The 26,948-nt window shown below is 39.8% G+C and overlaps 1 protein-coding gene across 1 annotated transcript in view; it reads left to right on the top strand.

Annotated features, from left to right (window-relative positions):
* The window catches only part of tmem266 (transmembrane protein 266), a 45,954-nt gene that overhangs the window by 13,137 nt on the left and 5,869 nt on the right, over nt 1–26,948 (top strand). Inside the window, exons 5-10 of the mRNA XM_088996115.1 lie at nt 2,062–2,250; nt 18,471–18,625; nt 20,067–20,140; nt 22,371–22,427; nt 22,531–22,669; nt 25,180–25,295. Of these exons, the coding sequence (XP_088852241.1) occupies nt 2,062–2,250; nt 18,471–18,625; nt 20,067–20,140; nt 22,371–22,427; nt 22,531–22,669; nt 25,180–25,295 (730 nt within the window). The remainder of the gene's footprint in view (nt 1–2,061; nt 2,251–18,470; nt 18,626–20,066; nt 20,141–22,370; nt 22,428–22,530; nt 22,670–25,179; nt 25,296–26,948) is intronic.

Genomic DNA, 26,948 nt, shown 5'->3' with positions numbered 1-26,948 from the left:
CCCCATAGGCGACACTGGGAAAAGCGCCAAGCCACACGAAACCCCTGTCGTAGGGTAACTTCTCCTTGTTCTCCATTGGCTCAACTCTTTCTATCGCATCCCATCCACTTTATTTAAATTTCAAGATATTTTTTGGCAGATAAAATGACAGCTGACCTTCCAAACAACACGTGACGTGCCATTGAATGTCATGTGAAGAAACAAGACGCATCTTATGGCACAAAGGACGTTTATGTGTATGACAGATTGAAATTTGGTTGTAATTAGACCATTATGCTATTGGGGTGTTGTATTGCATTTCACATTTGACCTTTGTTTCCAATGAGCATCGGTGAATGCGTGTACATTTCATGACAATCTACTGGACAGAAAATTAGACTAAACAAAACAAAAAAAATATTCAGAAAGCTAATCGTCTTTAAAAATAAAGAAAGAAATGAATGGATGAGTTAATAAATAAATCAATCCATGAATGAATGTGTTTATAAATAAATAAAAACACATACAGGTGAATAAATAAACAAATGGGTGAATGAAGGAATAAATAAATAGATAAATACATAAATAAATTAATAAATATATAAGCAAATAAATAGAAAATAAACGAATAATTAAATAAAATACATACACGGATGAATAAATAAACAAATGAAGTAATATATACATGAATGAATGAATGAATGAATGAATGAATGAATGAATGAGTCAATAAATAAATAAATTCATGACTAAATACATAAATAGATAAATACATACAACTACATAAAAAAGGTGAATAAATAGACATGGGTAAATGAGGGAATATATAAATAAACAGAAAAACAAATAAATAAATATATAAACACATACATAGAAAATATATGAATAAATAAATCTACCTATAATTACTTATAATTCTACCGGAAACAAATTCCTTGTGTGTTCTACATATTTGGCAATAAAGATGATTCTGATAAAGATGATAAAGATGATTCTGAAATACACAAATAGAAACATAAACGAGTGAATAAATAAGCAAATGAAGTAATCAATAAATAGATAAATGAATAAACAAATGAAAGAATTAATGGGTGAATCAATAAATAAATTCATTAATGTGTGTATAAATGAATAAATACACAAATAGATACATAAAAATACATAAACAGGTAAATAAATAGACATGGGTGAATGAAGGAATACATAAATAGAAAAAATAAACAGATAAATATATAACCACATAAATCGAAAAAAAAATAAAAAATATATATATATATATATATATATATATATATATATAGAGAGAGAGAGAGAGAGAGAGAGAGAGAGAGAGAGAGAGAGAGAGAGAGAGAGAGAGAGAGAGAGAGAGGAGAGAGAGCGAGCGTAACAACTTAGACTAAATTTAGACAAATTCAAATGAGTAGAAAATAAGAAACATTGGATGTTTAAGAATGTGCATATAAAATAGTTCAGTGACTCTGCTGTTTATGTTGGGCTGTAATTCCACTGTTAATCACTAAATGCTGTAAATTTGTAAAAAGATTGGAGTTTTTATCAAGAAATGTTAAATCCTTTATCTTCTTCTTCTTTTCCTTTCGGCTTTTCCCTTCAAGGGGTGGCCACAGCGAATCAGTAACCTCCATCTTCAGAGGTATGATACGCATGTTTGTTTTGGCCCAGCTTTTACGTCGGATGCCCTTCCTGACACAACCCTCTGTATTTATCCGGGCTTGGGACCGGCACAAGAAGACTTATGTCCCTTTGTGGCTACAGAACAAGCAACTCTCTCAATAAAAGGCTCCCAAACACCAAATGGTCATCAGCACAGCAACAATCAAAAAAGCAAAATCCTTTATAATCCTACTTTTTACACCTACAGAAACCGACAGCTCAACTTCCCCCAAATCCAGCAGCAGTTGTGGTTTTAATCATCAAACTAGACTTCCCCGATGCATCAGAACCCGATAAGAGAAATTGCGCATAACTGTCCAGAACCTTCTATCAGACAAGCTTCTATAGAGTTCCGAATTGACTTTATGACAGGAGTCTTACTTATGTTCTCATTGTATACTCATATGACAGGGCCCCTCCTCAAACTGCATCCTCTGAGCTGGAGGTGATCTCCCAGCAGGTGGAGGAGGAAAACCAGTGTGTGGCCCCAGTTCAACTGGTTAGCTTCAACTACAGAGACTTGCCTCTGGCTGCCCTGGATGTTTCTCTGGCTGGTTCTCAGCTCATCTCCAACCCGGATGAAGAGGACAACCGAGAGGGGTAAAGCTTTCTCACATATGTTTCATGCACTGCAGTCATCAAGTTTTGGCTGATTTAGTTTGATCAATCACTTGTTGTCATTATTGTAGATTTGCCGAGCTTAATACAAAAAAAGGGTTACATTTAATTCATTCACTGCCAGCCATGTGCAACAATGTGTCCACTCCAGTGCCAGGGTTTTTGTCATTGTCACTTGAATTCCAGGACCCACATAGTATTGAGTTTTAGGACTACATAAGCATTCAATAGAGCGTTGGAAACCTTAGACCACAGGTGTCAAAGTCAAGGCCCGCGGGCCAAATCCGGCCCGCCACATCATTTTTTTCGGCCCCGAAAGCAAATCAAACTTGTTACATTCCATGATGAAAACTAAAATCTGAGCCAAAATTTCATATTTTTGGATGTCAACCACAATAAAAGTCATTATTCTTGACTTCAGATTTGAAAAAGAGTTATTCATTAATTTGCTGTGTGCTCTATATGTAACATTTGAAGGAATTTAAACATTCTAATGGGTTCCCCAAATTCATAACGGCCCTCGAGAGGAAACCATAACTACAATGTGGCCCGCGGCAAAAAATGACTTTGACACCCCTGCCTTAGACTGTCCTTATTTTTCATTAAAAAAACTAGTTAACAACAAAAAGCACTAACATGGAAAATTGGGAAATGCTGCCAGTGCTTTATCGGCACCCAAGCATGAAAAAACAAAACCTGAACAAATTCAGGAATAGTGCTCTATGTCATATTTTCAATTCCCGAATGAATGCGTGAATGGCAGTTAATGAGTTCATAGGTCCGCGCTGCAAGTGCACTTATTGTCTTTCACATCTGAAATGTTTGAAAAATAATCTAAATAGGTGCATTGAAAGGTTCAATCAACTTCAACCATTGAGACTTTTCTACTGGTTACAATTGAAAAGCCTTCAAATAAAAAAAAATAGAGTCATATCATAACTCACAGCTCGATAGATGGTTCACACTTGGATTTTTTTCCCCCCACTGTAGGATCAAAGATCAGAGCGGTACAGTAAATGAACAAGATTAATCATTATAATCAGATCCCACTCGTACTAATTTGGACGCTCAAAAGCCCCAAATGTAATCATGCAATGACTGATGTTTCCACCCCAATTCTGAAAATTCTCTTCATATTATGTTGACATTTCACATTTGCTTATTTTAAGTCCAGAATTTCCATGAATTGATGATTACTATGTGTCAAATGTTCTTTTGTTTTTGCTTGCTGATTTGCTGGTTCCTTTTCAGCACAATATATATTGTTTATACTCAATGTTGTTATCTGTCAGAAAACAGAGAGAGTTTTTAGTGGCATATATTAACTGGACCGTTTGGATCAACCTTTTCTGTCCTTGACATTAGTTTTTTTTCTGATTGTGCTGATGGCTCGTTCCCTTGGAGCAAAGAATTACATGTTATGTAGCGAAACCCAAATATTTACTATACTCCCGGTCATGTATTCTTTATCCTCCAGGGGCGCATTGAATGAATGACGGAGCACAAACTGTTAAATGCTTGACATTCCGACTTAGTTGTAATATTAAACATAAGAGTATAAGGTGCACCCCCAATGTAGGATGTATTCTTAAACATTTTCCACATATAAGCAGTGTCTGAATCTGATGACAAAAAGTTAGCGGACATCAGGGCAGACAACTCTGAAAAGTTTCCTGCCCGGCCATAAAGTTGCCTGCCCCATTTTTCACAACTTGAAACACAATAAAATGACTAATCCCAAAAAAAACGTTGCGAAGTATAAAATATTCTTTTTAAATTAAGGAAGTACCTACCACAAATGCTCCCTTGCTGAATTAATGGTAACTATCCCTTACTGAAGATTTAGCTCCATTTGTTGTTTGTCGTCATGGTGCACTATGCAATGTTTGCGTTGCGTTGCCAAACAAACGTTTGTTTGGCAATTTGCATACTCGGCACGGCAGCCAATCAGAAGCCTGTTTCGTGCTTCGGACTATACCGCCGTGACTGTTAAGTGTACTTGAGAGTTTTGAAAGGCGCTTGGAAAGAGGAGTCCGCGTGGGTTATAGCAATTTTCTTGTAGCTTTTGCTTTATTGAATAAAACAAACGTTTGATTTGGAAAAAAAACATTCTTGAAGAAGCTATCGGCCACCCGGACCGAGTCGTTTTGAAAGTTGTACACCCGACGTAAAAGTTGTACGCCCCGGGACTCTGGGCAGACGTTATTTCAAACACTGATATAAGGTGCACCGGACTATTATTATTCCATTAATAAAAAAAAAGTTTTCCAAATATAATATTGAAATATGTAAAAGTTTTCCAAATATAAGGCTCACCACATTATAAGGCGCAACAGTAGAGGCTAGGGTTATGCACTACTTCTTCTACGGTGGGTGAAAATGGAGTCGGTGGCTGCTGACAACAGCTACGAGCCACCTGTTGTGGCTCAATATGACTTCACATATAAGGCACACCTTTTTATAAGACGCAGGGTCATCTTTCGGAAAAAAATCCAGGCTTTTGGGTGCGCCTTATACACCGGAAAATACGGTATAAAACATGACTCAAGGTGCTCATTTATATACTGAAATCATGGAGATTTTGGGGATAGGGAAAGAGTACTTCCATTTTTTATGTCTATTGGTTGCATGATTAGTGATCACAAAATAAGTAATTTCAGAGTAACGCAGGGAAATTGGACCACTTCTCTTCTTTTGATAACTTGAACATTGCCCTACTGTGCTCCACCACATTCATCAGTGGTGAAAGAGTTCAACTATAAGATGGGACGCGATTTAGCTCTTCGCAATTGTAAACTGTCCACGGGTTCCATATAAGACATTTTGAGACTACAGTGAGACCTCAACTTACGAACTTAAATGGTTCCCAGACAGAGTGTGTAAGGCGAAAAGTGTGTATCTCAAAAAAAAAATTCCATAGATAATCATTAAAATGTGAATAATCTGTTTCCATAAAATATACGTTTCAACTAAATAAGCCTTAAAACTACACACAACATACCTTATTCTATGTATAATAAATGTGCTATTGTGTTGTAATGAAATAAATACACTGCATTGTATCATAAAGTCACTTTATTTACATTTGTGGTGGTCATTGATGGCTTGATGGAATGGCGTTGGAGGTCGAAGGTCAAAGGGAATTGCTGTTTGGAAAGAGAGGCACATTACACGAGGACTGTAATTAAAGAAATAAACTGTGCTGTAAAATAAAGTTTTATTTACATTTTTGATGGTCGTTGATGGCTTATGGAAGGAGAGTCATGTTCCATAAGGACTGTTGGTAACTTAACCTCTAGTGCTGTTCAGTCGTGTGCTTCCGCCGAAGATCACTCCGCCAGCCGTGGTGGGTGTGTATTATGAAAATAGTGCTTATTATAAGGTTTGATTTTCAGAAATTTGACGTTTGTAAGATGAAAAGTTTGTAAAATAAGGTGTTTGTAAGTTGAGGTCTCACTGTACTCTATAACAATCGTTTTAAGATATGAGCTGCACTACGTTATGATTTGACTGATGCAAACTTTTTTATTATTGGGTACTGAAGAACAAAAGAAAAACAGTGATGTTATGTAAACGAACTTTCTCCGACCTCGTGGTAACCCCTGCATATGGTCAGTTGTTATATTTAGTATCAGAAACTCAGCGTGCCTACCGGTTGTGCAGAGGAGAGTTTTACATTTACATCAGAATAATCAGAATCAGAATAATCTTTATTGCCTAGTATGTAGAAAACACAAGGAATGTGTCTCCGATAGAACACGCTGCACTAGTATCATCCTAAAAAAATTGCGTAAAGGCACTATACAGTTATATTTCCGGTACTGTTTAGAGAGTCAATAGCTTGGGGGAAGAGGCTGTTTAAATGTCTGCTGGATTTGGTGCGCATGGATCTGTAGCGCCTGCCTGAGGGGAGTCGCTGGAAAAGGTGGTGGGCAGGGTGCGGAGGGTCCGGTCGGATTTTCCATGCCCTTGTTTTGATTCTTGCGGTGTGTGACATTTGTGATTACTAGGTCACGGTCAAACCTGTCCTTGCTGTGCCGCGCACCTTCCCATGCACATCGTGTGTGGAAAAAAAATGAAAAAAAAAAAATTTACATACTAGACATGCTTTGGAACTTTGTAATGTAATGTTTTTTTTTTTCACTTTGGTCGTAATTAAACCCAGTGACGGCGTTTTCTTTGAAACGAAACCCTTCAAATGTCACCCACACGTTTGGTGATTTGGAGCCTTCGATATTTGATTTGTACGTTTGAATGCGTCTGCGCTTGCGAAGGAGCACACGAAGCCCATTTAGTCTTGCGCGGCAGCTTCGCGAGCACTCTTCATCAGGAGACGTGGGCGGTGATGTGGGAGGTGGATGTTCTTGCGGACCACATGGGGCACAGGCAGTACTTGCGGATTCTGTGAGCTGGTGAGCTGGATGCGATTATTAATAGAATTTGGCTGCAGCGTCTCCTCTTCTCTCCAAGATGGGATTTTGCACCGCACTCAAATCATTATTGTCTTGATTAATGTGAAGCCAGGCCACGTAATCTTAACATCCTCATAGTGACAATTTAGCGCAGCCTTAATAGGGGTTACAACCAATCTATTTTAAATTAGTTTGAGGTATTATAGCATTTGGAAAGTTTACATATGCACAGTGGTTGTTACGTTTTTTTGTGATGACGTTATTGAGATACAGTGGCGAGCCGGGCATGTCAACCCAAGGCCTTCAGTAGTGCTATGTCTGAATCAATCCACAGCCGCAACTGTCAAAAGTGTGGTGTAATTTATTACAAATCCACTAGAGGGTATTATTAGCCAGGAAATAACTGCCCAACCTTTCTTCACGATTTCTATCTTTTCTTGAAAAGTCCATCTTGAAAATGTCCTTAACAGTAAATCTGCAACTAAATCCATTTCTTCGACTCCTTCAGCCATTGTGGGTTGACAAAACCTCTATTAAAACAACACAATAATATACAGACGCTCCCCTACTTACGAACATTGAAGTTATGAACCGTTGTTCATACATATGAAGATTTTTGTAGTAACATATGTAGTATTCTCTCCACTTGTACATATACAGTGCATATCTTTAATAATAATAATGCATCTTATTTCAAGCGCCTTTCAAACCTCTCAAGGACGCTTTACAGTCACAGACAAGCATGGATATAATAATAAATAAAATACAATTATAAATAGAATACAATAAATAAAATACAATTATTGAGCATATATTTTATTAAATGTTTATTTTTCAGTACAAACCAATACAAGTTGCTCAAACAAGCCTTAAACATACTTATATTGGATTGGATTGGATTGGATTGGATTGGATTGGATATGCCTTTATTAGTCTCACAGTGGAGAAATTTACATTTAATAATAATCAGCCCATATAAGCCCAAAACATACATTCCATACAAAATATAGCACTGAAGCAACTTACAAACAAATTCACCTTACGAACAAATGTTTGGGGAGCGTCTGTCTATGGAACTGTTCATAATTCACACCACCTTCGCCAAGGTCCCAGTTCCAAGGGACAAATGCATCCCCAAAGTATTATACTGCCACTTCCATAATGAAGTGTGATAAGCAGTGTTGCGTTTACACAAAGCAGAGCTTTTGGAATGATGGTCAAAAAGCTCAACCTTAGTTTCAACAGATGATAACCAAATCGGCCAAGAAGAATTGGCCGTTATGGCGTCCACTTTCAGAGATCAGCGTTTGTTTACTGTTCTCTGGCCCGGTTTTTGTGTCCACAAGTGAAGCTTCTGACTTCTGTCCATGTAAGCGACCATCTCCCTGTGCGACTGTCCGGGCACAGCCGCCGCTTATCCTGAATCTTTGTCCACATCACAGCTGAATGCCCACAGCAGCAGCAGCAGCGGCGGCAACAGCAGCATATGCCGTTGAAGAAACCTTTTCATCGATGGACCACTCCTGTACGACTGAGAGCTTACACAGACGTTTATTATTAATATTATTTTCATTCAGATCCCCACCACCAGCTCCTTTTGATGAATGTTAAACACTCAAAGGGGGCCAGGGGAAAAAAAGGAAGTGAAATGAAACACTGGAAGCAATTTGATGTTGAGTCGGATGCCTTTTCTTGTCTTTGGCCCTCTAGTGGAAAGTTTCTATGTTCTCCCTGTATGTTTTTTTTAACTCATTCAAAGCCAGACATGCAAAATATGTGTCGACTCTAGTGCCAGGCAGGGTTTGTGACATTGTCACTCAAATTCCAGGACCCACAGAATAGTGAATTTTACTCCATACACATTCATTGCAGCATAAAAAAACCTTAGACTTTCTTCTTTAATCAGAAAAAAAGAGTTAATTCCTAAATTATATGGGTCTGGAGTTATATGAGCTTGAAATGTGGGCAGCTGTCCAAAATACAATGCATATTGTTTCATATAGCACTTTAACAACAGCTGAAGCTGTAACAAAGCGCTAACATGGAAAAAAAGGCACATTCTTTCCCTTGTGTAAAGAAAAAACATTGCCAGAGGCCATGGCCAGCGCTTTATCAGCACCCAAACAAGAAAAAAAACAAACCCGAATCATTTCGGGAATGGCGCTCTGTCATATTTTCAATTCCTGAATACATTTGTGAAAGGCAGTGAATGAGTTGCACTGCTTTGGATTTCAGCAAATGTAGATTGTTATAAATGTAGATATGATGATGAAAAAAAAACACCTGTTGCTTAGCGACCCCTTCATTCACAGATATTACTAAATATGTTACTATATAAAACTATATTTTATTGTTTTTATATAATTTTTTTGTCAGAATTATGACATCGTGAGGTGCGAGACAAAAATGAGGCGATATTCTGAATCAGCAATAAAAAAATATAGAGAAATTTTACATCCAATTTTATTGAGAAAAAAAAAAGACCGTTGTGGGATTCTCCATATTTTTGTAGTTGAGGTAACAACAATTCAATTCTTAATGCCATCTCTCCGTGCATCCTCCACCAAGAACCTACATGGCGGTGGAGACATAAAGCAGTGATCTTTGCCAGAGAAATGTCCCACCGATTGAGAGCAAATGAAGATGGATCGGACTCCATGTGTGTAGCAGCAGACAAGCTGTCCTTGATGAATAGGTTTTCGTGGGGACACTCCATCGTTGCTCGCTTTCAGCCTAAAAAGCAATCTCGCACTTTGCATGTCTGTGAATATTAACAAACCCTCGAACCTGGCACTCTCAAATGTCGTCTATTGTGTCGGACATGGAGGAGGGGGAATTGGGGAAGGGACAGCTTCATGTAGAGGTCTGTTCCCTTGATGTTTGTGGATGAGTGGTAACGGGGGACAAGGGTGTGGAGAGGGGCGAGGGGGGATTCCATTGCTGCAGGTACTGCATGTCATGGTGCTTGGGGCATCAACAAAAAGTAATAATAATAATAATAATAATACATTTCATTATATAGGCGCCTTTCAAAACTCTCAAGGACACTTTACAGTCACAGGATATTTTATTTGCGGGTGAGCAGCGGCAGCCACACGCGCCAGCGTTCACTCAACCTCAGCAATGCAACGAGCGGGACACAAACTGCGACAACCACAAGTGCAGCAGTTCGGGAAGCTGCAGAGGCAAGCAGCAATAGCGACAATGTCGAAAACAAAAGGCTTACAGTGATACCTCGATTTACGAACCCCTTGGCTTACGAACTTTTTGGTTCATGAATGTTATATTTATGGCAATTTTACCTTGGCATACGAACTTTTTTCGTACATGGAGTTGCCTCAATGACTGATGTCTCGTTCGCAAACAAGCCCGTTCTTCTAACAACAAAATGGCATTCGACTGTTTTTGTCCGCTATTCCCCGCCCGGAGTCTTCGGTTAAAGCCATGTGATTGGTCAAGAACGCAGCAGTGAGGGGGGGTGGTGTTTTAAACATTAAAGAGACAGGCAGATGACAGTGAGAGTTTCAACTTTGAAAGGCAAAGGCAGAGTGTAGACTGCAAGGTTAAAATAGCCCATCAATCAGGCTCCAGAAACAACCCGCACAAGCCATCTGTACACTTGATGCAAAAAGCTATCAACCCAGCTAAACAGAACACAATTGATGATGAACTAGATAAAATTATCACAGAGAAATCACCTGCAAGGGATCATTCCTCAAGATGGTGAAAGAAGAACGTTACGTTTCTCATCAAGTGTTTAATGCTGATTAAACCGGCCACTCCATTCCATCAAGTCATCAACGACCATCACAAAGGTAAATAAATAGAACGACTTTATTATACCGTACAGTTTATTTCTTTAATTATAATACCATAGCACATTTATTATACATAAAATAAGGTATATTTTGTGTAGCTTTAAGGCTTAGAAAATTAGAAAGTCGAAAATTAGGTTTTATGGGGACCTGGGAACGGATTATTCTCTTAATGGTTTCCTATGGGAAATTAATTTTGGATACACACTTTTTGCCTTACACACTCTGTCTGGGAACCAATTAAGTTCGTAAGCCAAGGTAGCGCTGTACTTTGAATCAGCGGTGTGAGAACAAGCTCCAACAAACAAAGCTAACAAAATAACAATCCCTGCAAAACTGCTGGGGTTGGATTGGCAGCAGAGACAAGCAGCAAAGTCAACAATGTCAAAAGAAAAAAACTTACTACCGCAGCCGCCATGTTTTAAATCGCTATTTGGTTTGAGAACTCCTGTTGCTCACAATTTCCATAAACGTCACCATTCGCAAAGTGTTAACTAAATTTAAGATGGAAGGGTGCTTGGATGGTAGTTTGTTAGTTGAGGACATATTGTATGTAGCAAGGTGGTATATGGGCCTAGGACAAAAGCTTGCTGTCTAATTCTTTCACTGCCATTCACACATTTATTCGGAAATTGAAAATAACGTAGAGCGCCATTCCCAAATTTGTTTGGGTTTAGTTTTTCATGCTTGGGTGCCGATGAAGCGCTGGCCATCGCCTCTGGCAATGTTTTTCCCTTCCACAAGGGGGCAGTAACTCAATATTCTATGGGTCCTGGAAGTCAAATGACAAAAAACCCTGGCACTGGAGTGGACACATTTTTTGCACATCTGGCAGTGAATGAGTTAATGAACTCAAATGAGCAATACTGCCACCAACAGGAGTGGAGTGAAATGTCATCATCATCATCCATTTCATTTCGAAGCGCCTTTCAAAACTCTCAAGGTCACTTTACAGTCACAGGATCAGTTTTTCTGTGGGTGAGCAGCGGCAGACACATGCGCCAGCATTTACTCAACCTGGAAGCTAGCGAGCTATTGTGTTTTGAATTATTTGGTTGTGCCCAAAATCATGTCAGTGTACTTATTTTGTTTTGTTGAAATTATCTCATGATAATTTAGAGGGATTTTGGGTGCAAAAACAGTAAACTGGACAATTTTTAGCTCTTTTTAAACATATTTTTTAAATTATTATTATTATCTTAATTCGGGGATCCATTGCTTAGCGCGTCACCTAGAGTCAATGCTATTGTCCTAAATGGAAACGTTAACTTTCTCCAAGAGGTCAACGACCTGGCGCTCCCGGGTATGTCACATGGATCACATGAGTAGCCTGCGGACTTGTACTAAATTTAATTCACTCGTGAAGGGTCGTTGTGATTTCCCTCCAACTGCTGACTATGCTTTATGGTCCATTTTACAACGATGCCTTTATTGTGTATATTATACAGGAAGGTATGCAAATGATTTCCCTCAAATGTCACTTTATTAGCATACCAAAGTCCTGCGTGCCTGTGTTATGTAGATACAAAGCCTCTCAGGTGAAGAAAGTGGAAGGTGGATTTTGTCCTCTCACCTCTGCCGCCTTGTTGCCTGGAAGCTCACAGTTGCGGTCTAACCCCACCCCCCATTGTCCCCTCCAAACGCAGCTGAGTTCAGCAGATTGTTGAGAGGCGGGAGAAAGTCTCACTACAGGGAGTATGGAGCTCCACCATTAGTGTTGAGAGACGAGTTATGAAATATCAACAAAGCCCTCGAATGATTATTTCAAACATGTAAACCACCGGTGTCAAAGTCAAGGCCCAGGGGCCTAATCTGGTCCGCCTCATCATTTTATTCGGCCCACGAAAGCAAATCAAGTATGTTGAGTGCCATGATGCTTGCTAAAGTCTGAAGCAAAAATTCAAATTGTCCCATGTAAACCGCAATAATAGTCATTATTCTTCATTTCAGATTTGAAACCTAGTTATTTATTAATTTGTTGTGCACTGTATACGTAATATACGGAGGGGATTAAACCTTCTAATGGCTTCCCCAAATTCATCACACCCCTCTGAGAGGAAACTATAACTACAATGTGGCCCACGGCAACAAAATGAGTTTGACACCCTTGATGTACCGTTATGGTCAAAAGTTTACATTCACTTGTGAAGAACATAATGAGTTTAAAAACTCTTTTTTTCCAGTTATTGCGACCACTCTGATTTTTCTCTGAAAGAGTGATTGAAACAGATACTTCTTTGTCACACAAAAAAAAAAACATTCATGAAATTTAGGTCTTTTATGACTGTATTATGGGTTAACAGAAAAAGTGAGCAAATATGCTGGGTCAAATATATGCATACAGCAGCGCTAATATTTGGTAACATGTCCCTTAAAGGACAACCGACGTCTCTGGACAAGTTGTGTCCACAATTCGTAAAATGGCTTCAAATGACTTCTACTGAGCGTATTTTAATAAGATTCCACCACATATAGCTATATTTTACGTTTTAAGACTCGCTCTGAATATTCAGGAAGTCTTGTTTTTGAGTTGGTGACGAGTCCGTACGTGACGTCATGAAAGGACCGACCCCTTACCGTAAAAAAAGATGCATTGTAGCGTCCTTCCATCACGTCAATGTATTTTGCTGTACATGTTTGGTCTGAGACCATGTTGCACCCAAAAGCCGCCAGAAGAGGGAGTCCAAGCTCCATATAAGGAATTTATCAGCCTGTGGAAGCGGAGGTGGCCACTGGAGGTCGCCATTTTGTGCCTCTTTTTTTTGGGTGAGATTTTCCCCCAATGTGGCCTCAAAATGGCACATATAATTCTTTAATCGATTGCAAACATGTATGCTTTCCTCTTCAGAACTATTTGAATCATATTCATAACTGGATGTGTAAGAAGAAAGCATATTCTCCGAATCTGAAGCCATTATTTGGATTCTCCAGCGATGCAAGACGTCTTGGCGTGACGTCACGAACTGCGGGTGGGACTTTCTAAAAATGGCCAATTCGCAGCTCAATTTTTTGCAGATTTTGGACACTTTAAGTCATTTTTATTGGTGTTTTGAATTTGAATAAAAATATCATACTCTGTGTTTTGGGTATTTTAGATGCTATAAAACGTTTTTCTGATGTCAGTTAGGAAACCAAAAAGTGACGTCGGTTGTCCTTTAAGTCAGGACTTTGGGAAGGCCATTCGAAAACCTTTTTGACCACAACTGTAACCTAAAGATAATCAATTTACATAGAAAAACACAGAAAGTAGTTTACAATAAAATAAGAAGCAAAGCAGACTGTTTCACAGGGTAAGACATCCTATTTCCGTGACAGGCGTAGATCCAGCACAAAACGTCAAAAGTCTAATTGGGCGCAACAATGCAACTTATTCTTTTGGAAGTAAACGGCAACATTTTCCTGGAGTCAGAGGGTGTCATGTTTTCTTTTGTGAGTGCAAGTTGAAATCTTGATTCGGGAACCATTTTTTGGTCTCTCATTAGTGCAATATGTTAAGTGGACTTTGCATGTCCCCATGAATAAATAACTCAAGTGTTGGCCATGCAGAAAAACGTCACTTGTTTGCTCGCCGCCTCCCGGTGATGAATCACTTGATGGGGAAAATGTAATTGTCTGTGCCCCAGTGTGCCGCGCTCTTTTGCTGACCTACGTGGCTCTGTTGTAAATTGTGCAATCAAGACATTAATCAAGACTCTCGTAACTTTCACGGGTGCTTGATTTTTTTTTTTTTTGGGGGGGGGGTGGCTTCTTTTCAAAGGAGGAGTTTTGTGTGTGTGTGTGTGTGTGTGTGTGTGTGTGTGTGTGTGTGTGTGTGTGTGTGTGTGTGTGTGTGTGTGTGTGTGTGTGTGTGTGTGTGTGTGTGCGTGTGTGTGTGTGTGTGTGTGTGTTAACAATCGATAACTTCAGTGAGTTGATAGAGTGGTCGACACTTATTAGCCTACACAGCAAGCCCACTTTAACTCATTCACTGCCAGACGTGTAAAAATATGTCCACTCCAGTGCCAGGGTTTTTTTTTCATTGAATTTCAGGACCCACAGAATATTGAGTTTTAGAGCGACATAAACATTCAATGAGGCGTTAGAAACTTGAGACTCTCTTATTTCATGAGGAAAAAAGACTAAATTCCTAATTACAGTAAAGTCTCGTTATATCGATATCGGATATATCGATAGTCCCGGTTATATCGATATTTTTTCGGACTCCCTTGAATATCGATATAACGAGACTTTACTGTATGTGGGTCTGGAGTTATCTGCATTTAAAGTGGTGGTGGCTGTACAAAAGGTACATGCTGCCCCCTCGTGGGTGGGAAAAACATTGGCAGAAGTCTGACCGAAGCTTCAAACGCACTCCCCGCAAGAAAAAACAACATTCGGGAAGCATGCTCCACGTCATGCTTTTCAATTCCCGAATAAATTCGGAAATGGCAGTGAATGAGTTAATGTAGTGTGAGTTTTTTTTTTTCATTTTAACTCATAAACACTCTATCAGTCAGGTTTGTGGAAGGGGGAAAAACATTGCCAGAGGCCAGCGCTTTATTGGCACCCAATTGGCATGAAAACCTAAACAAATTCGGGAATGGCGCTCTATGTCATATTTTCAATTCCTGAATACATTTGTGAATGGCAGTGAATAAGTTAAGGTAATTTCACTGACCACATGACACCCCCCCCCCCCCCCGCTCCCCTTTTGTGATTGCTTGAAAGATTGATATGAGTGAAAGGTTACCCATCAGGTTAAGCCTCCATCCCATCACTCCAACCTGATGTCTTTCTTCCATCTGGACATTCTCACACTGCCGACGCACCATCACGTCCATCTCAGTTCGCTATTGATCGCCCTCATGATCTCATCCCTTCGCTTTGCCCTCCTGTCAGATCACCTTTCACCCCCCCCCCACCCCCTACCCCATCCCCCTGCCCGTTGATGTCTTCATGAAGCAGCGGTAACAACCTTTCCTCTTTCGCTCCGAGCAATATCCCCGTGCGGCGGTATGTGAGATGCACGTGCGTCAGCGTTCCGCGGAGCTGCCGCACATTTGATCTGAACCTGACGTGACCCCATGAGAGTGATCCAAATCCCCCCCCGCCCCCATCTTTTTTTACCACTGAAACATCCTCACTCACTCCTAAATACTTCAAATGGTCAGTGTTCGGTTTAAATTCTTGTTTCTCTTTCTGGTTCGGTGTTCAACGAAGTTCAGTGATAAAAATATCAGTGACGATGATAGATGGTGAACAAAAAAACTACTTTATTCTAGTGAGACAGAAAAAGCACTTCTATCGTCTAGGCAGGAGCGAAGTCAGAGCACACGAACAAAGATAGGAACAAAGAGAGCGAGCTCCCGCTCTGACTAGTTTTTGAACGTCCACAGCAGCGATCTGTTGTCCAATCAGCTACGGACAACTCAGTGTTGGCTGGGCCTAGACTGAAACTTGATACGCGTTACATCCTGCTTTCATACGGTTAGACTGAATTGAACATGCAATAACATAATATGTACTAAACTAACATGGGATAACATAATACGTTTACTAATGTGGATAAACACTCTATCAGTCAGGTTTGAAGAGATTTCCCTAAAATTAAGTTTCGTGCCGGGAGTGATCGGTCATTACCGTGTTCCTTGCTTTCAGACGGGATTCTTGAGAGCTTTATTCAATAAATACTTTTCCTGCCCGGCCTGAGTGAGAATGTCAGGATTAATTATTGTTCCTCTTCCAGGGAGTATGAGTTACATCGCACACCATCATCTTGCTGCTTTCATCACTTCACTAATGAGCCACAAAATGTCCCATAAATTGTTTTTTTTTGGGGGGGAGTAGGATTGCTATTTTTTATTTTTTATTATTATTATTATTATTTTTTTTACACCAAACGCATACACCATGTGTTATCAGATGCGGACATTGTGTGTCATCAGATGTCTCTGAACCCAATCAATAGAGCAGTTGTCAAATTAGTGATTGAGAACTTGTAACGGGCAAATAAAGTTCTCCTCTTGAGATGAAAAGACCACTGGAGTGCCTCATCCTCTCTTTTTTTTTGTTTTAAATTTAATAAATGTCCATTTGGTCAACATGACCTAATTGTTTTTGTTGTACTAATCCTCAGCATGCGAAAATGTAATAATGATCCTTGATTTAAAAAAATTCTTCTGCTGGATTTAAATATTGGTCGACACCCCCCCTCCCCCGCCATCCCGCATTATTTTGGGCTTTGTACTAAAAGAACGTGGTTAGCTGTTTCTTTTTTTAGTTTTTGTGTTACTTTTTTTTAGATTCATCATTATTAATTTTCTTCTGGATGGGAACATGTGTCTAATATTTTCATTAGTTAATTAATGTATTTATTTATGTGTGTTTATTTATATATTTGGTTCATTTATTTACATGTATTTATTGATGTATTTATTTATGTACTGTATGTATGTATTTATTTATTTATTTGTTTATTTATGTATTTTGTTTATTTATTGACCTGTATTTATTGATGTATTTATTTATGTACTGTATTTATTTATTTGTGTCTGTGTGTTTATGTATTTATTTGTTCATTTATAACCATGTATGTTTCTGTATGTATTTGTTTATGTATTTATTTGTTTGTTTGTTTGTTGCATTTAGTTAAAAGCCCTTTAAAAGCTTCACACTGAAAGTTGTTTTGCGATCCATTTCTATTTCCATTGATTTTACGCCCCGGTGAAGCAGTCTCTACAGATGTTTTCACGGATCGTATTTATCGTGTACTTTTGTCGAGTGTGAAGGACAGCTATGTTTATATCCTATATTTTATGTGTTATATTGCATTCTGTACTGTGTGCAGATCATTTTAAAATGTATTTTAAGCGTACAAATGTTTCATGTTTTTCTACTTTCTTTCTTCCAAATTTTGTTGCTGAATAATGTGAATTCCTCCATTGTGTGACAAATGATGAAAATGTTTCTTCAGCCGTCATCTGTACTTTGAAGGTGTCGGACGTTTCGCTTCTTATCTAAGATGCTTCGTCAGCGAACTAAGGTCTTTTGCTGGTAGTTTCGGCCCTATATATATCCCTACTGTCCATGCGTGGCGGTGCCGGACTCTGCTATGATTGGTCCCTACTCTCAAGTTGGGGGGAGCAGAGGACTACTCCCTGCGGCTCCACTGATTACTTCTATTGTCCTGCCTCAGTATGAGGTCTACGACTGGCCTGATTGCCCCATTTGCTGTGGTAACACCTCATCAGCATAACCAAGCCTATGTTGCCTCAGCAATCTCTTTTAGACAATCGATCCAAATTGAACCTCACCCCACCATGGCGATTTAGTGAAGGGTTTTGCTGTTTTATGAAAATAGCTTCTTTTACTCCCCTTTCAAACCATCTATTTTCTTTCACTAAGATTTTAACCTCCTTGTCGTCAAATGAGTGGTTTCTAGCTTTTAGCTTCATATGTACTGCCGATTGAGGCCCACTAGCAATGTTGATAGTCTTTTTTTGAGAAGTTGTTTCGTCTCCCCAATGTTTTACAATTTCCATTTTTACAACGTATTGAATAAACTACATTACTTTGTTATCTTTTGGATGCACTAATTATTATTATTATTATTTTTTTGTGTGTGACAAATTAATGTTTTTTTCTCATATTTTTTTTTCAACTACAAACTCACATTTGACCCCTCTCTGTAATATTTGAGGCTTTGGCCACAATCTATTTTTTTTATGTTAAACCAAAAGAGAGCTTTCAGGTGGAATAGAAGGAGCTCCAAATGGATGACAATAATATGAGATGAGAAGCCCAAAATGGATGGCACATCTGTGTCAGGGTAATTTACTGCGTTCAGCATCTCGTTTTAATTTGATAGAAAAACAAAATCACGTACTACACTGAATGATTTGTGTATGTCGACCTTTCTCGTTTTATCAATAAGATCTCACCTGCCAAAAAATAACACGGGGCCCATCATTTCCTCATCTCGTATTTACCCTTCCAGGTCGAATTGGCTGAAGCCGTGCTGCGGGGGCCGGGCGGCGCTGTGGCAAGTGTGCCTGGCGTCGGCCGGCTTCAATTGCGTCCTGGTGGCCTGCGTGGTTCTGGTGGTTCTGCTGCTAACCCTGGAGCTGCTCGTCGACACTAAACTTCTACAATGTGAGTAAACAGATGTGAATTTAGGAGTCCAGCTGTTCCTTTTAATTGACGAGCGTCAGCGCTAGTCTCGCACCTGCGAACGCCGTGTAGCACATCACGGCTCTTGCGAATGTGCAATGAACAAGCTGCGAGCTTTTCTGCCTAGTCAGTAAACAAAAAAGTGACGTCGGTTGTCCTTTAAAGGACAACCGACGTCACTTTTTTGTTTTTTAACTGACATCAGAACAACGTTTGATAGCATCTAAAATACCCAAAACACGCAGGCTGATATTTTTATTCAAATGCAAAACACCAATAAAAATGACTTAAAGTGTCCAAAATCGGCAAAAAATTGAGCTGCGAATTGGGCATTTTCAGAAAGTCCCGCCCCCAGTTCGTGACGTCACGTCAAGACGTCTTGCATTGCTTGCGAATCAAAACAATGGCTTCAGATTCGGAGAATATGCTTTCTTGTTACACATCCAGTTCTGAATATGATTCAAATAGTTCTGAAGAGGAAAGCATACATGTTTGCAATCGATTAAAGAATTTATTCATGCCATTTTGAGGCAACCTTGGGAGGGGAATCGATAACCAGAAAAGAGGCACAAAATGGCGACCTCCAGTGGCCACCTCCGCTTCCACAGGCTGATAAATTCCTTATATGGCGGCTTTTGGGTGCAACACGGTTCTCAGACCAAAAATGTACAGCAAAATACATTGGCGTGATGGAAGTTCTGCTACAATGTGTCTTTTTTCGGTCAAGGGGCGGTCCTTTCATGACGTCACGTACGGACTCGTCACCAACTCAAAAACAAGACTTCCTGAATATTCAGAGCGAGTTTTAAAACGTAAAATATAGCTATATGCGGTGGAATCTTATTAAAATGCGCTCAGTAGAAGTCATTTGAGGCAATTTTACAAATTATGGACACAACTTGTCCGGAGACGTCGGTTGTCCTTTAAATGAGGAAAATAGCACGCCGTGCATTCACTTTTACGTTTGGCTGACAATTCACCTCCATGTGCATTTGTTTTCACTTTAAGTCGCACTAAATTATCTTAAGGACGGTCTGACTATTTATTGCTTGTACACAAGTTTATCTCCTCTGTCTTCTGACCAGAGGCAACTGATCGATCTTGGTCTTACTGCCGCTTTAGCATTCCATTGTTGATACACTTTACCAAGCGGTGTGATCCGCAACAAGCCGATATCACCTTCATCCACCTCCTCTGTCCTGCTCAAGACACGCTCGTCTAGCATGAGCGAAAGTTTATGGGGCATGTGACCAATGTGAGTGTGTTTTTTGTTTTATTTTTTTTTATGCCAGCCGCTATACGTTTTATTAGCCCAATAAATACACAGGCGGATACACATGCGTGCGCTTTGCTTCTCCTGGAATGTTCGTTGGTGTCACATAAGCGAGTCAACCGACCCAATCGTGTTTCTCTTTCCTTACAGTTAACAACGCATCCCATTTCGCTGGCGTCATCCATTGGATCAGCCTGGCTGTCCTTTCTGTGTTCTTCACTGAAGTGAGTCTCCATCAAAGTTACGGAGCTCCTCTTGCAGATGGAAAGGAGAAATTAGATTACTTTGTATTTAGCCTGAGAGCAATCAATAATAATGTAAAATGTGAGTGGGAATCCCAGAGTAACAAATGACATGATGACAATGTTTTGCATTGCAAAGAAAAATGTGGAAGGTGCACAGTTTTTAATATTCAACCATGCAAACAAACATTTTATATGTAACCTGAATGCATCAGTTAGAAATTCACAAATGTAATATATGAACATTTACTGTACAATGCAACAGAAATGTTGACATTATTATAAAAAAAGTAAACTAATAAAAAATAGCATAAACCATTAAATAAAAAAATACCTGGACTACGACTCTACAGTAAGGATTAACCAATTAGACCATTTAACTCATTCACTGCCAGACAATATGCAAAACTGTGTCCACTCTAGTGCTAGGGCTTTTGTCATTGTCACGGATATTCCAGGACTCACAGAATCTTGAGTTTTAGGACTACATAAACATTCAATTCAGCGTAAGAAACCTTAGATTCTCTTCTTTCGTCAGAAAAAAAAAAGAGTTAATTCCCAAGTTATATGGTTCTGGAGTTATCTGAGCTTGAATTGGGGGCGGATATGCTGAAGCTGTAACAAAGCGCTAACATGGACAAAAGGCAACTACTGCAACCTTGTGGATAGGAAAAACATTGCCAGAGGTCTGACCAGCACTTTATCTGCACCTCCGCCCAGACACACACACACACACACACACAAGAAAAACCAACACCTGAACAAATTTGAGAATGGCACTCCGCGTCATGCTTGTCATTTCTCTAATAATAATATAATAAATAATATATATATATATATATAAAATAAAATAATAATAATAAATAAAAATAATATATTTTTTGGGGCTGATTTTAAATCAGGGTCTTTTTTAAATTCACATTACAAGATAAAGCAAAGATAATGACATTCAAACAAACATTTTTTTAAAAATCTGCCTTTTTTCACATTTTTCTTGCTTGATGATGATAATAATCAGGGGCCCAAAAAGCTTATTTGATCATTCTGTATTTGTTTTAATTAATCAGTTATCTAACATTACAATTACCATCAGCCAAGTATAATAATAATAGTAATAATAATGTCACGTCACTCGAGGCTCGAGGGCTGGGCTCGAGTGACGAAAGGACAGCGGGGAGTGTGGATCCAAAATACACGGCGAGACAGATACTCTGATACAAAAGTCTTTACTGAGGCACGCATGAAAAAATAACAAACAGGGAAGAGTGGAGGAAGATAACTAAAAGACAGCAGACCTGGCAACACGGAAGTGGAAAAGGCAATGTCCAAAAATACTCCGACAGAGACGGGGGTGAGCGGCAGGCAGATATAGGCAGAAGGCACAATCAGTGAATGACAATCAGCTGTGGGAACCCAGGTGAATGATGATTGGAGGGGCCGTCTCCCAAGAATGTCGGAGGAGGTGACAGGAGGGGCGGGGCGCGCCCCGGATGGCAACGAGATGTAATAATAATAATCATCATCATCATCATAATCATAATGATGATGATGATTATTATTATTATGATAATAATAATAATGATAATAATAATGATCATCATCATCATCATAATTATGATGATGATGATATACATTTGTACTTAATCATAAAAAAAACCTTAAACCTTAAAAAAAAAAATTAGGAAGACATTTGTTATGTTTTTCTAAATAAAATAAGTGATTTTTAACATAAATTCAAGTGACATTATCTATTATGATGGTGAACTTTTTTTTTAACGACACTTTTAAGCGAGAGTCGAACTGCGTACCTCAAAAGTGCAAGGCAGATACTCTAACCACTTGGTAACCGTGCTGCCTAATCCCAACATATGCAATACAAATGCATGGCGCATAATCAAGCCTATTTGTTCGGGCTCCAAATCAGTGCGGTTATTAAGTATTGATCACTGCTTCCTTTATAGCCCGGGATGTTTTTCTTCCTCAGACTTGACGGGCCCACTGCTAACATTTCAATTCATTAGCAGGTTAGCCGCCAAGAATGACCCGTGTGCACGGCAGCAGTAAATGCCACCACCTCTGCCTTTTATTGGAAGTTACGACCCAGAATGCACTGCTTCCAGCATCCCCCTGTCCCGCAGTGGTTTAGTTAGGCTTTCGTTATTTTCTCATATCTTTGCGACAGTGTCACCTTCTCTCTGTCTCCATCTCTCAGACCGTTTTCAGGATTGTGGTGCTTGGGATATGGGATTACATCGAGAATAAAGTGGAGGTAAGCTCCCATGGGTGCTATTAGTCCTACCTCGGGGCCTTCCTTCACTGCAGTGTCATTGCCTCAATGTCACTGCTCAGCGGGTGTTTCTTTTTGGCCTCAGGTGTTCGACGGAGCTGTCATCGTCCTTTCTCTGGCCCCTATGGTGGCCTCCACCGTGGCCAACGGCCCCAGTAGCCCCTGGGATGCCATCGGCCTCATCATCACGCTGCGCATCTGGAGGGTCAAGAGGGTCATTGACGGTAAAGATGACTCTATGCGTGCGATGGTTTGTGGAGTTGTCCTCTGAGGAATTTTCAGCAAAAAAAATTAAGAAAAAAAAGATGACGATGGGAATTATTCTTGAGTTCATGACCCCAAAATATTGGCCGATGATTGGTCTATTGCCATTCATTTGAGTAATAATAATAATAATAATTTCATTCATAAGCGCCTTTCAAAACTCTCAAGGACACTTTACAGTCACCCAGTAGCATCATAATCACTGATATAAATGTAAGATGGACCTGCGCGCTGTCGCAACCTTGCTAGCAAGCTAGCCCCTGTGCCTCTGTGGCAACTGTGTTGACGGTGACAACTTATTCATTAGACCAGGGGTGTCAAAGTCATTTTTTGCCGTGGGCCTCATTGTAGTTATGGTTTCCTCTCGAGGGCCGTTATGAATTTGGGGAACCCATTAGAATGTTTAAGTCCCTTCAAATATTACATATAGAGCACACAGCAAATTAATGAATAACTCGTTTTCAAATCTGAAGTCAAGAATAATGACTTTTATTGTGGTTGACATCCAAAAATATGAAATTTTGGCTCAGATTTTAGCAATCATCATGGAATTTAACAAGTTTATTTGCTTTCGCGGGCCGAAAAAAATGATGTGGCCGGCCGGATTTGGCCCGCGGGCTTTGACTTTAACACCTGTGCATTAAACGAAACGATTGGACATTGCAAGATGTGTCACGTGACGTCACGAACTGGGGGCGGGACTTTCTGAAAATGCCCAACTCGCAGATCAATTTTTTGCAGATTTTGGACACTTTAAGTCATTTTTATTGGTGTTTTGCATTTGACTACAAATATCAGCCTGCGTGTTTTGGGTATTTTAGATGCTATAAAACGTTTTTCTGATGTCAGTCAGGAAACAAAAAAATGGTGTCGGTTGTCCTTTAAAAGAAGTTTATCCTACCCGTTTATTCATGGATGAGGTAATAATATAATATGTAATCTTCTTTTCCCTTCAAGGGGTCGCCACAGCAAATCAGTGCCCTCCATCTTTAGAGGTTTGATCCGCATGTTTGTTTTGGCCAAGCTTTTACGTCGAATGCCCTTCCTTACACAACCCTCTGTATTTATCCGGGCTTGGGACCGGCACAAGAAGACTTATGTCTGTTTGTGGCTACAGAACAGCAACTAGCTCAGTAAAAGGCTCCCAAACACAAAATGGTCATCGGGACAGCAACATTCAAAGAAGCAAAAACTATACCCACCATTTGATGACAATGCTCTGATCTTACCGCGAAATGGGCATCTCTTTCCTTACATTACATCGCTAACTTCTATTCTGTCTATTCTCCATCAGCTAGCAAAGAAAATAATAAAGTTGGCACAATGCTCCGTTTTATCTCTGACTTTATTCTCAGAATACTGACTTTAATGTCAAAATGCTGACTTGAAAGTCTGAATTCTGAGATAATAGTGATTTTTTTTCTTGGTTTCCTCTTCCGTCCATTTTGACCCCATCTAATCCATGGCAGCATTTGAATCACTCTCTGTCATGACGTCCCTGATCCACTGCTGAAAAGGTATAATGATGTCAAAGGTAGCCTAGCGCAATGGTAAATGAATCACTGGAAAGCTCAAATAATTTTCTTTTTGATTGTGCCAAAACCCTATTTCTGAAATATGGGTCTCTGTGACTCATTGTGCTATGCCAGGTCACACAAGGACAGCCATCGACTATTTTGCATCAAGGAAGGTCAGATGGGAGCACTTTTGAAATAATTACTCAAGCTAATCCATATCCAAAAAATCAAGTACACATGTGGTGTGAGTGAGGGTGCACATCGGTTGTGTGTGTGTGTGTGTGTGTGTGTGTGTGTGTGTGTGTGTGTGTGTGTGTGTGTGTGTGCGTGTGTGTGTGTGTGTGTGTGTGTGCGTGCGTTTGCGTGTGCGTGTGCGTGTGTGTGTGTGTGTGTGTGTGTGTGCGTGTGTGTGTGCGTGCGTGTGCGTGTGCGTGTGTGTGTGTGTGTGCGCGCGCGCGTGTGTCCTTTCGACATTGTTGCCTCAATTGTCTCTTTCCTCGTTGTTTTATTTATTTAACATGACTTATGGTATTACGCTGTCCTAATTAATGTTTTTTTTGTTCCGGTGAGACAGTTGCTAAGGGCAAACTTAAACTCATGGAAAGCAGAACACCGCATTTATTGGAAGTCATTGTTGGTTTTAACAGCCTTGCTCCCCCTTGCGGTTTTTCCAATTAGCCGCACGGTGTGCCGAGTCGACGTGGCAGGTGAACGGCCAGACCTTCACTCTGAAGGGCCAAATTCGTTTTTCAAAATCGGTTAAATTGGTGATTTTATTCATTTTCAAAACAAAAAAAGATTTGTATTGATACTATGTATACCTTTGCTAATTACTAATAGGCCGTCAGGTTGGAATTTTACCATTAACCAAAGAACTTCATGTACTATTTCATCAGTAAAATAATGAGCAAAACCCAAAAAATGAGGTATGTTTCTGATCTTTCTCGTCTCAGCCTACGTGCTGCAAGTGAAAGTGGAGATGGAGCTGGAGATCCAGCAGTACGAGAAGGCAAAGGCGCTGAGAGAGGAGCAGCTCGACCGCCTCACTCAGATTTGCCAGGAGCAGGCGGTGAGTGCTTTCGGGAATGTCTTGCAACTACACTTGTAATTACAGATTGTCAGCAGCAGAGTGAAATAACGTACTATGAAACAAATGTAGTGACCTAATCCCAACACCTCCAATAAATAAATACATGACCAAATAAATAAACAGATAAGGTAGGTAGATAGATAGATAGATAGATAGATAGATAGATAGATAGATAGATAGATAGATAGATAGATAGATAGATAGATAGATAGATAGATAGATAGATAGATAGATAGACAGACAGACAGACAGACAGACAGACAGACAGACAGACAGACAGACAGATAGATAGATAGATAGATAGATAGATAGATAGATATAGATAGATAGATAATTACATATTGTCACCAGCAGGGGGCAATAACGCACTACGCAAGAAACGTGACCTAATCTCAATAAACACCTTCCATAAATAAATAAATACATGACTAAATAAATAAGCAGATAGCTATTTATCTATCCACATAGGTAGATAGATAGCTATTTATCTATCTATCCACATTGGTACACAGATAGCTAGATAGCTAGCTACATAACTATCGATAGCTCGCTCGCTCGATATACACTTGTAATTACAGATTTTCACCAGCACGGGGCACTAACGCACTACGAAAGAAATCTGGTGACCTAATCCAAATAAACACCGCCCATAAGTAAATATAAAAATACATAAATAAATAGAGAAATACATGAGCAGATAGGTAGATTACTATTAATAAATGGACTGTATCCTTCTAATTGCTCCCTTTTGTCACCAATTCAAACCAGTAAAACGAATGCTTCATTTTACAGTGAGACCTCGGCTTACGAACACCGTACTTTACGAAATTTTCGGTTTACGAGCGTCAAATTTATGAAAATTAAACCTTGGAATACGCACTACTTTTCGCGATACACACCCACCACGACTGGCGGAGTGATCTTCGGATTTGGCGGAGTGATCTTCGGATCTTCGGTGGAAGCACACGACCGAACAGCGCTCCAGCCGGCGCACCTTTCCACACCCCCTCTTTCTGAATTCACATGTCGATCGCCTCCGAGGAGCTTTTTGCAGATAATTTTACAATTATGGGGCCAAAAAAAAACCCACCACAGGCTCATGTTCAGCCAAAGAAGACAGAAAACAAAATCACCGTCGAGGAGAAGAAGGAGATCATTGAGAAACACGAACGAGGTGTGCGTTTGTGGCGTCACATGTGCACACCGCGGCTGTCATGTGAATCTCTGCCTGACACATCTCTCACGCTGTGTGTCACTTCCCTGAGAGTAACTTTCTACGACCATTCTACAAATAAACAGCCCGGTACCTTTCACCATTGCTACCATCCTTCGCCTAAAAGCTTTACACAAAGGTGTTATTTAGTCGATGCTTTCACGTGACTAATGACACCAAAATTGTCACGTGCGAGTTGATAGCTGGGGCGGGGCCGCCGCTCCCGACCTCTCGCCAGCCGAAGAAGACACTTCAATTTCATTTCATTTCAACGAGTCGCTGTCACCTCACCAGTGACATGATTACGACGCCTCGCTCCTCGCTGTGTCTTGTGCTGGCAAGTCCAAGAGTTTGCTTTGCCCGAGGTGATTGTTAGCCGCGATCGCATAAGTTTGTTGCTTTCCGGGAGCGCGAGTGTG

Source organism: Hippocampus bargibanti, linkage group LG05 (genome assembly GCF_051943395.1).
Source record: "Hippocampus bargibanti isolate YZ-2025 linkage group LG05, ASM5194339v1, whole genome shotgun sequence".
Taxonomy (NCBI): domain Eukaryota; kingdom Metazoa; phylum Chordata; class Actinopteri; order Syngnathiformes; family Syngnathidae; genus Hippocampus; species Hippocampus bargibanti.
This window is presented reverse-complemented; position numbering and strand designations above follow the sequence as displayed.